This window comes from Schistosoma mansoni, assembly GCF_000237925.1.
Source record: "Schistosoma mansoni, WGS project CABG00000000 data, supercontig 0149, strain Puerto Rico, whole genome shotgun sequence".
NCBI classification, from domain to species: domain Eukaryota; kingdom Metazoa; phylum Platyhelminthes; class Trematoda; order Strigeidida; family Schistosomatidae; genus Schistosoma; species Schistosoma mansoni.
The window spans coordinates 411,514-425,226 of NW_017386046.1; the positions used below are offsets into that span (position 1 = coordinate 411,514).

Below are 13,713 nucleotides of genomic sequence, written 5' to 3' on the forward strand. Positions count from 1 at the left end.
GATGGTCTAGCTTCTATTGATTCATGATCTTAACTATCTAAATTACTATAATATCCACTAAACCTCTTCTGATAAAATGCTTTGGTTTGAAAAAAAATATTTCTGATATTACATTATTTGTAATGCTTTAAAATGAATAATTGAAATTGAATATAAACCTTGCTTTTAGTTCAGTATGCAAAAAGATTATCTAATCAATTCTATTAAATGATAATAGCTTTATGAATTATTAAAATTAGATTTTAATTAAAACAATTCCTATATGAGGAAGAATGTATTTGTAGAATCTCAGTGAATGAATTTAAATTAAATACAAATTCATTCAAATTCATTCACTGAGATTTTAGAAATACATTCTTCCTCCTTAATAACTTACATCAACTTGACGACCAAATACTGTGAAACTATTCGATCAACATCAGACGAAAGTTTTTATAAATTCCGAAAATGCTTAAAATATATGAACAAATGGGAGAATAAAGAGGAAAGTTTAGGTAATTTTAATATAATTAACTTCAAGATGATCATATTTCTTGTTTACAAGTAGAAGCTTCTAGAATTTATATATTTTTTACTGTAGAAATTAGTAATACAAGTGGAAACTAAATGTTGATTAATCCACAAGTTGCTTTTAACTATTGTGTAATTTAAATGAATAATTTTAGTGGATAACTGGCTGTCTATCACTCAACTCAAATGGAAAACAATTTTTTGGTTTACAAAAATACCTATTAAATTTAGATCTCTATAATGAATCTTAGAAAATCAAAGTACATACTAATATAAGATTATTTAGATAATATTCTCATTTGTAGGTAACCTTCCCCAATAAATTCAGTGAAATCTGCATACATCATAATGATATAGTCACTTTCAGCCTAAATAATTTAAATGCGTTTTTCTATCTCAGTGTATGGTTAAACAACATACAATAATCATTATATTTTTTCCAATGTGATTAGAAATCGAATATAGAAAGCGTATTTCTTCCTATTTGAAACTCATCAGATACATCTACCTTCACCTTAGTGTTGATATTCACAATAAAAAACCTAGGTCGAGGGTATTTTTTCGACCTATTTAAATTAAATAACAGTGACATTATCGATTCTTTCATTTTCAAATTTTAGTCACGAAACTCAGGAGACTCAATGGGATCATCCAATTTTATGTGATCTAATGAAATCTATGAAACAGTTTAATACTGTACGATTCTCTGACTATCGAACTGGTTTAAAACTACGGCGTTTACAAAAAGAATTATGTTGTAAGTTAGTCACTTGGTATTTTATTCATTCCACATAATTGTTAATATTACCAGTTTACTTAAAATCATTATCTTGTCACCGATTAATGTCTGTAAAATATTTAAGAAGTCATTCAATATATATATGGCTTAAAAGATAACATTTCGTTACGTAACATCTTTTTTATGACTATTTCTTTGAACTAATCATATAAATGGATATTGAAAGAAGTTAATAAAAATTTACCAAGTTACCACTCTTATTGTTAACAAAAAGGTTACTTATTTTGTTAAATTCTAAGAATTTGCAAAAACCCGAATTTATATCATTTTATTTAATTACTAAAATGTTTTCTTTCATTTATCTTCCTACATTTGATGTTAGAATATGACAAATATTATTAACGGTATTTATATGTAACACAATAATGTCTTTTTATGTTGAGATAAATGTAAATTTTGTTACATTATATAAATTATTCATACAATACCATATGAATTTAAACTTCAGCCCATTACACAAGCAAGTGGCTATCAGGACTCAGTAGCTAAGTGGATAATGCAATGGTGTTTGAAGCAAACGGTAGTGGGTTCCAGTCCCGGAGTGAACGTGAACTCTGGGATGCAGGTAAATCCAGCTGACGAGCTTCAAATAGGATGGAACGCGAATTCTGGATTCCACTGCTAACCACCATCCATCTTTGCTTATTCTTAAGTAGTTTATATTACATTCTAAAATTATGTATAGATCAAATGAAAACATGACAATAACTTGTGTCACACAACTTTTCTCAATAATAACATTGAATTAAAAATAATGTTAAAAATTAAAATATACACAGTTGAATATATGAATCAAACTTAAGCTTAATAAGATAGTCTTTTTGCTGATTAGCAATTTACTTACTAGTAAGTCAAGTAATTGGATAAATTAAATTCATTATTATTATAAATAATTTGCAAAACTGTCAACCTATATGTTGTCAATGTTCAATTATACATTATTTACATTCATATTGATACGTAGAGCTGTAAATATGAAGAGTATTTGGTAATAAACTTTTATCTTGTATCTCTAGTGAAACTATTAAATAGTTTTATTTCATCAAAACAGAATCTGATTAAGCAAAGATGGATAGTGGCTAGCAGTAGAATCCAGAACACGCATTTCATCCTATTTGAAACTCCTCAGCTGGCTGCACCTGCATTGTGGAATGAACATCAAATCTGAGATGCAGGTACATCAAGCTGACGAGTCCCAAATAAAACGAAACGCGTGTCCTGAATTCTACTGCTTGCCGCCATCCATTATTGCCTATAATGCTTGTGACCTGAGGTAATATCGAGGCAATCCATACAGGATGCACATATGCCAATAAGAGACTGATCAATTGCAGTCAAAACAACAATATGAAGATACAAGCAAACAACATCAAGTGAATTCAGATTGTAGTTAGTTTAATTTTTATTGAGCTGAATAAGTGTTCCACATTTTAGTCATATTTCCTTTGTTTGTGTATATGTGACGAAAGCTGAAAAATATGTCTGTGTTGCAATGTATCTACTCATCTATTTGGCATGTTTTTACAATTATTTCATTCTTAGTTGATTCGATAAGCATCTCGATTGTTGCCGAATGTTTGAAACATATTGGTCATTCACAAACACTAAGTAATCCTATGCTTGGTCAACAAACAACTGATCCATTTGATCGTATGATCAGTGTACCTCAAATTATTGATTATTTACTTCAATTGTTTAATCATACAAGAACTTTGTACGGATTAAATAATCATAATCAAAAACCTACAACTGATAGTTCTTATGGACATAGTTCTGGAGTCGATGCAGATAATTCGAAAGTAAATGAATCATGTCTAAATAACACTCATGGTTCTAATTCCAACTTGAAGGATGGTATTAATGAACGTTATTCAACACTACCAGGTTCACGACCTTCCGATGTAAGTTATGTTTTTAAAATTATATGGTACTTTTTATAAAGATATACTTACGTAAATAAAATGATAAACTCCCGACTATCAATGACAAATTAAAGTAGAATAAATATCATTATAAAAATGAACAAAAATAATTATATATAAAGACATCATTGATTAAATGGAATATCGTTCAAAGGTCTATTGTAGTGATCAAAAACACGGGTGGAGACAATTGAATGTATTTAAGCACAAATTACAGACTATCTCACTAAATTCTGATAACCATACAGTAAACAGTTAATTTGCAAAATAACAATCAATTGTTTCAATCTTAACTGTTCCTTCTGCAAATATCAGTCCGTCTTCTCTGATTTCATTGTTCAAGCACTTTCGTATCGGTTGCGTTTCATTCCTATTCTTTCCTAATCGATCTTCTGCCAAAATACACTCTACGTCTGGCCATCACCATATACTACTTATGTGGATATAGGTAGACAACACAACACTATGACATCAGTGGTAGTAATAATCTTTCTACTTAATACCATATATTTGATTATCCGAGCGTATGTACGACAGAAAACAAATTCGTTTTCACTATTCATTTAACTTGTTAATATTCAAAATCTATGTGAAAGTTTTTTTTCAATAATAATCAGATACCTTTCATATTTATAAGAGAACATTTTTTGACTAACCTTATAGCAAAGAATTGTTTCATTGTATAATGGTATATGACGCATGAATTCCAATATAATTGAATCTCATTTACGCTAAAGGAATACAAAGAAAGCAATATACAGACTATGATCATACTTTTGCTTAAATCTTCAGGATAATTTTTTCCACAACAGCGCTTGGATACATTTGGTGCTTAACATACAGAGTTAGTCATCTGTAAAAAAACCAACTAACATTGTCTTACGAATTTGACTAAATAGTTTTCAGACTAACAATTACGTGCTTTATGATTTAGTACGATGTTCTGTTTTAATTATTACTAATCTCTTTCCATCATACTCCTATGCTAGTCAGCCTAATACATTGATATAGGTATGATATAATCTGTTTTGGCAGGGTAAATTCTTTCAAATATTCATTAAAACAGGTTACATTTTATTATAGTACATATCAAATTCCAAATTTGTTATAAATTGCTTCTTTTTTTCTCAATAATAACTTTGAAGTAAATAAACTAGATCTAGTGGTATTTTCGTTTTCTGTTATCTAATTTTAATCGATCGAAAAACAAGTAAAAATTGTTGCTGGGGCTAAAAATGTTTAACTATTACGTTTTAAGCTTATTGAAAGCCTACTAGAAAAAGAAGTCTTTTTTTGATAATTCTATCCTATTTTCTTTTGATATATGATTGTAGCCTAAGATATAGTATTATGAAATAGAGAATTTCAGTCTTCAATAACTATTGCTAACCAATAAACTTTGAAGTTTAGATATTATGATTATTGAGATCTAATGTTAAATTAAAAAGAAAAAAAACCCATCTAGATCCAGGACAAATTTCTTAAATAGTATAAAACAAAATTTTTAGATTGCAATAAGATTCAGGTACTGATTGTGTTGTTCTTATTGTTAATACATCATAAAATAAAGATCATCTAAATGCATACTTATCCAACGTCCAGTGTTAAATGAAGAATATTATCATTTTTTTATGAATTCGATGACTTATCAATTTATGATAATTTTAACAAATTTCTTGATAATAATTTTATGTTTTTAGTGTGAATTAAAATCAAGTACAATTGAATCTCAAAATCATTCAAGAAATTGTATGGGAAGTTTTCTACGTTCATCTTCAACATCACGCCCGAGTAAATCAACATTATTTTCTTCCCCATCAGCTGAACCTGAAAATAGTAGAAAATTGACTAAAACTCCTGTTCGTGATCCATGCAGTCATACAATAGAAAATGAAAATACATTAAGTGAAGATAATCGAAGTTCTAGTCTACCTGTATGCACAATTATGCAAGTTAACAATTATAATAACAATAAAGATATGAGTAGTATTAATCGTGGTCGACGAAATACAATGAGACGTAGAAAGCATTATCTAATTGGTTCAATTAAACGTCCGGTGAATGTATGTGTTGATCTTATATTGAATTGGTTATTAAATGTTTATGACCGGTAAGTGTTATTTCATTCTCATTATTTGTACTATAGTTTTGTGTTTTATGTAAAAAATAATTATTTAAACTGATTGAGATAACATTACATTCCTTAAGTTGAATAAAAAAATTATCATTAACCTGGCAAACAAATCTTCTTTTACAAATGTCCAAATCACGCGACCTTTTAATATTATCAGATTCTCTTGTCACCATGGTGATTATATATAAATCAAATACTGAAATCTATTACAAGTGATATAAAACTATTTAGTCTTTACCATATTGCATTATGATTAATAAAATGCTCATTTCCACATTCCAAAGACAAATATTTTGTTTGATTATAAGAGTATTTTTAACAATACCATAATCAATAATGATAGACTGTAAAAGAGTAAATGATTTCGCTTGATAAACTGATGAAACACTTACTTGCGCCTGTTATTCCTCGTTGAGGAACATAGGCCGCCCACAAGCATGCTCCATCCAACTCTGTCCCGGACAATCATTCCCAGTTCTTTTCAGTTGCTGTTCATCCTCTTCATTTCCGTTTTTCGATTAGCGGCGAAGTGTGTTCTTCGGCCTTCCTCTTTTTTCTTTCCCTTCAGGATTTATAGTTGGCGCTTGCCTCATGATGCAGTTTCATGATTTCCGCAGTGCATATCATATCCGCTTCCAGAGTATTTTCCTAATTTCCCCTACATCTGGAAGCTGGTTTGTTCTCTCCCACAATAGGTTGTTGCTGATGGTATTCGACCAACGACCATTGAATATCTTGCGTAGACAATTGTTTGCAAATACTTGTATCAACTTGATGATAGTTGTAGTAGTTCTCTACGTTTCAGCTCCGTACAGTAGAACCGTCTTGACATTCGTATTGAAGATTCTGAATTTGATATTGATTGGCAGGCGTTTTGAGTTCCATATGTCCCTTAATTGTAGAAATGCTGCCCTTGCTTTTTCAATCCTTACCTTTAGGTAGCATCGGATCCTCCTTTTTCATCAGTGATGCTGTCCAGGTACGTGAACGTTTTCACCTATTCACAAGGTTTCTCCATCAATTGTGATTGGGTTTGTGCTCTCCAAATTGTATTTGAGAATCTTGCTTCTTCAACTTGTGTAAGTTGAGACCCATTGATGCAGAGGCTGCTGCCTCACTAATTGTCTAGACTTGCATTTGCTCACGTGTATGGGATAGATGAACCAGGTCATCTGAGAAGTCTAAATCATCTAGTTCCATCCAACTTGTCCATTGTATTCCGTGCTTTCCCTCAGATGTGGTGTTCGTGATACAGCAAACCACCAGAAGAAAGAGAAAGAAAGAGAGTAAACAGCCTTGTTTGACTCCGATCCCCTCTTGAAACGCGTCTGTCAACTGCCTTCCATGCACGACTTCGCAGTGTATTCCATTGTATGAATTCCGGATAATGTTGACGATTTTCTCAGGTACGCTATAGTGTCGAAGAAGTTCCTATAGGGTTCTCCTGTCCACTTTGTCTTCCCACTGTTGATTTGTCTGATAGCCATCCTCATTTCTTCGATCGTCAGTGGAGTGACATTTATAAGAAGGTCTGTAGGTATTGCTTCGATGTCTGGTGGGTTCAGTGGAGCTGGTCTATTCAAGAGTTTCTCAAAGTATTCTAATCATCTATTCTTCTGCTCCTAAATTTCAGTGATTGGCATGCAATCTTCGCTCTTGACCGGTCTCTCTGGTTTACCATATTTCCCTGCTAGTTTCTTCATTGTATCACATAGTTGTTTCATATTTCCTTCTCTTGCAGCTTTTTCCTCTACCGATGGAATATATAGTCGTTTAAATGTTATATATTCCAATTGAATATAGTCGTTAAATTTGTCAGTATCTCGAAGTAAGGCTGTACTGAACGTTTGTAATGCTGTTTGTCCAGTTTTCCAGTGCTTCTTTAGCTTCAGTTTCATGTTCGCAACCACTAGGTGGCGATCTGAAGTTATGTCAAATCTTCTCTTAGTTTCTATTTAATCTTGAATAATGAACAAAAGGTTTCAGTAACCATAATTTAAATTTTCCAAACACCAGGAATTCTGTTATTTCATCTGACAGAATTGCGAATGATGAATAAATTCTTTTACTTCATTAAATAAAGCTATATTATCCAGATATCATATTTGGAATCAAAAGAACTAATGACCATCATAATTTTTAATTGCTGGTTTTCATAATTATCTTTAGAGACTAATTTAATTAAATAGTACATGATACATAATTCAAAGATATTCTCATCTGTCAGAACCAGTTATTTATTTGTACAAAAACAGTGAACATGTTAAAAAGTATGCTATAGATGAAACTAAACAGTCTGTATAGTTCCTTACTTCTGGTTAGCATTTACCTATGATATAGTATACTTTTTCATCTTCAATATGAAAAACTGGTAACATTATTTAGAGGTAATCGAATATTGATTACGTTTGTTGTAACTGTGAGGAAAATGATGCTTACTGACTGTTATAAGAAGACTGGTACTTGGAACAAGAAATACTGTGATTAGTATGCTATAAAGAAGTATGTAACGAAGATAGATGAGGATTTATCATATAACAAAAAAATGATGACCAAAAACTGTACTTTAAATACAGTACGTTATACATGATGTACTTATCTGATCAACAATCGTATTTGAACACACTGAAAGCATAAATACTTGACAATGTTTAATCATTAAATTTAAGTATGGATACACTTTACAATACCACTGGGCTGAACTAGTTTAATTAATAAATATAACTGAATTAATAAGATATGTATTAGTTTATTCCTAATGTTTTCTGTCCTTTATGATCGCTTGCATATGAATAAGTTTGTCTGTAAGAAGTCAACTTGAAAATTATTTGTTCTTCTTCGTAGCGATTCGGTACTAGAAAACGAACTTTAACTAACAAAAACTTCATTTCTTTATCTGAAATATTTTGACATTATTTTTGTAATACTGTTTTATTTCACACTTATTTTTTCGTCATATCTTTCTACAGAATGCGATGTGGTACCATTCGTGTTCTCTCGTTCAAGGTAGCGTTGGCTTTAATGTCAATGGCAAATTTAGATGAGAAATATAGATGTAAGTACAATTCAGACACATGGTTAATTTCTGTTTGAAGACATTTTCAAACAAAGCTCTGGTAAATCATTTAATCGACTTGGAATCAACATCAACAAGATTAATTGATTAGTAAAATACGGTTGAATCCACCAGTCGATCTAAGCTAGACCACCATCGAAAACCTGGAAGCAATGGATGATCACTTCGTCCCAGTAATAAACTCTTCAGCAGTGCACATCCGCGTTCCCGCATGCAGGACTTTAACCCAGGACCTTCAATCTCGCTCACGAACTTTCGACCTCTAGACCACTGAGCAGGCACCCAATGTCTGGTGAGAAGTCGTGACCAGTGGAGTTCGATCTGTCTCAGGTGTGAGACAGTTACCCATCGAAGGCAATGGAAGATGGTCGTGCAACATTGTGGACTTATTGAAGTTAGAATAGTTATACAGTGCTTCCAGATCTACGTTAGATTAACTCATGAATTCAGCTATGAAAATACTACAATCTCCACAAATCCCCATATTGATAATAAAATACAGTTTTTAAATTTAGTCGGAAATTTTATTTGAAAATTTTATTTTTTTTATTCTAAAATATTTATTATCTCCTTTAAACCAATATTACAATGAGTACTCTATATTATCAAAAAGTTGTATAACAAGAGTAGTTGTAGACTGTATGCATAAATTAAATGAGTTCATCGAACAAGTATTATACTACTTAAATTGTTAATATTTTACTCAGATTATTAATTTGTTGAAATCATTCAGTTGATAATATGGCATCGGATGGATAAGATTACTGAGACGAAGTAGTTTCATATATTGTGTACAACTTACTCAATAATTTTATAAAATAAACTCTTTTAATTTCTAGGTGGTCCATAGTAAAAATTTACTAATTCGGAACCAATATTACATTTGTAGTCAATATATCATCTTCACCAATCATGTTTTCATAAACAGAGATGACAGATTTGACTTTTTCACAACGACCTTTCTCTACTACAACTAGGTTACTGATAAGTTGAAATTACACAAATGGAAAAATCATGAAATTAATATTTATTACATTAAAATTTTATATGATGTAAACACAAACTAAACAGCATTATTAAATCACAGTAACTAACATAATAAGGTACTTTGTGTCAAATCATAGTTTTTTCGAACTATCTATTAAGGTTTTTGAACTCAGATTAACCCCTATACTAAGCAAATTCAGTATTTCCAGTAAATGTATTAGACTAAAAGGTTCATCGTTTAGAACAAACTTCAAGATGTCCTTATAAGTATTAAAAGCTTTGTCATAGCGTTCTTCTTTGTGAAGCTGTGTTAAGAACGATTTAGTCTTATGGAAAACGTCAGTTACCTTAGGGTTTCGGGTACAACTTGTGACCAGTGCCGACTGACACCTAGATCCATGATTTTCTCATTCTATCACCAACCACCTAGCAGCAAATCAATTGATGACCATGTGCGTTCCACATAACTAACGTATTTAGACCCAGTATTAGATAAATTTTATGCGGATCACTTCCAAATAAAAGAAATGAGACAAACCTCACTTAATTTTTTTCGACAACGCATGTTGGCACGAAAACCTCTTGACAACAGATGTACTTAACTTTTAATTTTTCACTTCATAGATCTATTCAGTCTGATATCTGATCGTGATGGTTGTGTAGATGAGCAACGATTAGGTGCTCTATTGTATGAATGTGTACTTATTCCACGTAATCTTGGTGAAACTGGACAGTTTGGAAATGAAGATTTTAATCAATATGTAAAAACGTGTTTTCAACAAGTATGTGATCAAACACTTTCCAATGGAAATATGATTAGTTTTTATCAGTAACGTTTAGCTTTTCAATTATGGTCATTATAAATTTGTTAAAATTACTGAGAAGAAAAAATGTTTCCCTCTAGCTCCGTGTAAACTATACTTCAACTATCTAACAACAATAAAACAATAGATTAGATGTAATATGTTTCCTTTTTCTTCCTTATCTACTAAACATTGATGAGTCTTTTCCCAGAGTGTAGTATTCTGTGAAATAATGAAGAAATCCAGAAATCAATGGTTTAAGATTTCATCTTAGTATCAAATTTTAACAGACCTTCAAACCTTCTTTGAAAACCATACATATTTTGTAAATAGTACTTCATAGTTTGGTTACTTATCAAAAAATAAGTAGTCGATAATTTCTAATATCAAAACGTTTTACATTTAGAATAATACTGTTTATTCTCTTCAGTATTAACTTTAATAAATCAATAGATGTAGTGGAAAATGAATGGTGTAACATGTTGAAAAGTTCAGAATTGTGATAAAACAACTGTTCAGTTTGATTTGTTTGTTTTTTCACTTTTTTATTATTTTATTATGAATAACGCTAAGGACAATTAGGAAAAAATAAAGTTTGATTTGGAAGATGACTTCCATTGGATAATCCTGAATCATAATCATAGTATAGACGAACTGTATGAATATAGAATTGTTCTAACCTATTTCTAAGTAGTCTTACATTCTAAACTTTTTCATTAGTTCTTTCATAAAAGAAAATAACGAATTCCTTACATATAATACAGCTGATTAAATTCACTTAGTATTGTTTGTTTGAATCGTCGCATTGATGTTTAGGACTGCAACCGGTCAGTCTCTTATAGACATCTGTGCGTACTGTGCACAGCCTACGAGTCCCAAATAGGATGAAACGCGCGTCCTGGATTCCACTGCTAGCCACTATCCATCTTTACTTATAATGCAGCTGATTGTTCTCTAATGAACCTGGGTTTCAAAGATTGGTGTAACTTACACAAAACCCTTAATTTTATTTTTCTAATGCTCCAATTCACTAGTAGATCATTTGTTATACCAAGTTATGATAAATACTTTTCTCAACTTAAATCGTAACCTTTGTATTAAATATGATTTTTCCAACTGAAGATAATCTTTTGACATTTGAAACTAAACTTTACTATCTAAGCTATAGATAGATAAATTTACACGGAAAAATTTAACATTATATTCATATAATGATGAAAAGGGGAGGCGGCCTAAGATTAGACTAATAAAATGCCTACACAATGATCGTGAGGAGTGCAGGTCAGCGCTAGCAAAACATATGGTAAAGGTAGCAGCAAAAGGTTACAGTATACAATTATTCAAACTTATCAAAGAAACAAGTCTTATAAATCCGGGTGTTAAGAAAACTATTTCTGAAAAAAGGGGACTATTATTCACTCTTAATTCGAGAGGCTGCATCAATGAGCAGAACATTTTAGGGAAAAGTTCAACCGGCCTTCGCATACTCACTACTTCCAAGCACCTAAATGGCAATTAAACGTAAACCCCTCAACTCTAATGAAAACTGAAAAGACTATAGGTAATCTAAAGTGAAGGATTAACTCCGGAAATCTTTAGGAATTGTGGTGCAGACTAACTGAGATCTTAGCTAGAATCTGGAGACCGGACGTTATCTTATCTGATTGGTACCAGTCGCCGATCATCCCAGTTTATAAGGAAGGTCAGGTTCTACGTTGCGTATGTCTGACTGACCGGTTGAGTGACATTTTTGACCATTTGCTTCATTACAAATATTTCAATTTAGAGAAAAGGTTTAGATGGCATTCAGTTTGATGAATAATAGAACTTGAAAGGTTTACATACCCTTGTAGCAAATGATCTAAAGGATTGTGATTCTATCACAACACTCTTCGGATATTTTTTCCCAGTCAATTGTTTTTATCTACAATTCATCAAAATATTAGGATCACTCCATAAACTGGATTATCTCTTGTTTGTCAATTGTTTCTCTATCAAGTTTGACAACATTATCAGATCTGGAAATTAACTAAACAACTACAGTTTAATATTTAACTGTTTTCTGTAATAACTGGTCAGGTAGTCTAATAGATACGATAATATACTACAGTAGGCGAACAAATAATGTTTAGTAATAAGCTATATTATATGAGCAAGCACAATCAAGTATAAATGCAGTTTCTCTGTAAACTATAAACTTTATCTGAAACTTCTTCATATTTTGTTCAAATTCTACTGTTTCAGGTCCTTGAAATTTCAAAGCATTCGGATAAAATAGATGGAACTTTAACATATCATTCTAAACCGTCAGCGAGGATTGTTCATTTCTTGACATGGCTTCGTTTAAATCCACAAATGTTAACATGGTTACCATTATTACATCGTCTTGCTTTATCTGAGCAAGTAATTCATCACATACGTTGTACTGTATGCCATAATCAACCTCTTATTGGACTAAGGTATGTATGTGTTTTTTAGTTTTATAACAAAGCTGAATTTTTTCTGTAGGAATTACTAATTTCTTAATGTTCTAACTAAACTATTATACTGACGTGTTTTGACCTACTGATTTCAACAATGAACGTAGATAATCTCCTTTAGTCACTAATACCTTGACATCAATTAATCTGAAGTGTAAAGTCAAATCTTCATTTTAGAAGATTCATTTGGCAAACCATTATTATGTGTAAATATATTCATAATGTCCTTGAAAATAACATGTTAAAACTCTCCTAAGTCAATCAACCTAAAGTATCCTTAATCGCGGCAAAATAAAAGACTCTCAGGGTAGAATTTTAATGTGTGCTAAACATATAACAAAAACACTGAATCAGTTACTTTGTTGTCATCAAAGAAGCTGTAATATGGATTACGATTTTGAAGATGACATCCAAATGTTTCTCATAATATATTTACAGTCATAATTTGATAGATGTACCATAATATACGCTTACTTTACCAAATAATTGAGCACGTTTCGTGTAGTTAACTCAGAAGGCTGTATAATATAATTCGTAACACTAGTGATTTTTAATACTTTATACAAGAGTACTTATATAATGTTAATAGAAGTCATCGAATTTTTGGTAAGCTAATCAAATCAAATATTACCCACTAGAAGAAAATCAACTTAGGGCTACCACGAGAACAACAGTGGGAACAATCAGATGTGTTTTAGTACATTGAAGAATATCTTGGTAAAATCTGAGAACTATACAGTAAATACTTCATTTACGAAATATTCATCAAGTGTCTCAGACTTTGTTGTTCCTTCGTTCCGATACCAATCACTTTCTGTTCTCATTCTCTTCTCTTCAATTTTCTCAACCTTTTGCCGTCAGGCATTCTACTTTCGACTGGTGATGCATACTACTTATATCTGTCGACATCAGTAGCACACACCATACTACTACTGCTACTACTACTAATAATAATAATACATTAATTAAATCACATGTAAAAACTTGAATATGAACATTTCA

The 13,713-nt window shown here is 31.2% G+C and overlaps 1 protein-coding gene across 1 annotated transcript in view; it reads left to right on the top strand.

The window, feature by feature from the left end:
* The window catches only part of Smp_076500 (dystrophin-like protein), a gene marked incomplete at both ends in the record, with an annotated part of 71,832 nt that overhangs the window by 46,367 nt on the left and 11,752 nt on the right, over positions 1–13,713 (top strand). The window contains 6 exons of the mRNA XM_018799087.1: positions 1,097–1,267; positions 2,852–3,210; positions 4,932–5,341; positions 8,335–8,420; positions 10,053–10,210; positions 12,476–12,690. Of these exons, the coding sequence (XP_018646640.1) occupies positions 1,097–1,267; positions 2,852–3,210; positions 4,932–5,341; positions 8,335–8,420; positions 10,053–10,210; positions 12,476–12,690 (1,399 nt within the window). The remainder of the gene's footprint in view (positions 1–1,096; positions 1,268–2,851; positions 3,211–4,931; positions 5,342–8,334; positions 8,421–10,052; positions 10,211–12,475; positions 12,691–13,713) is intronic.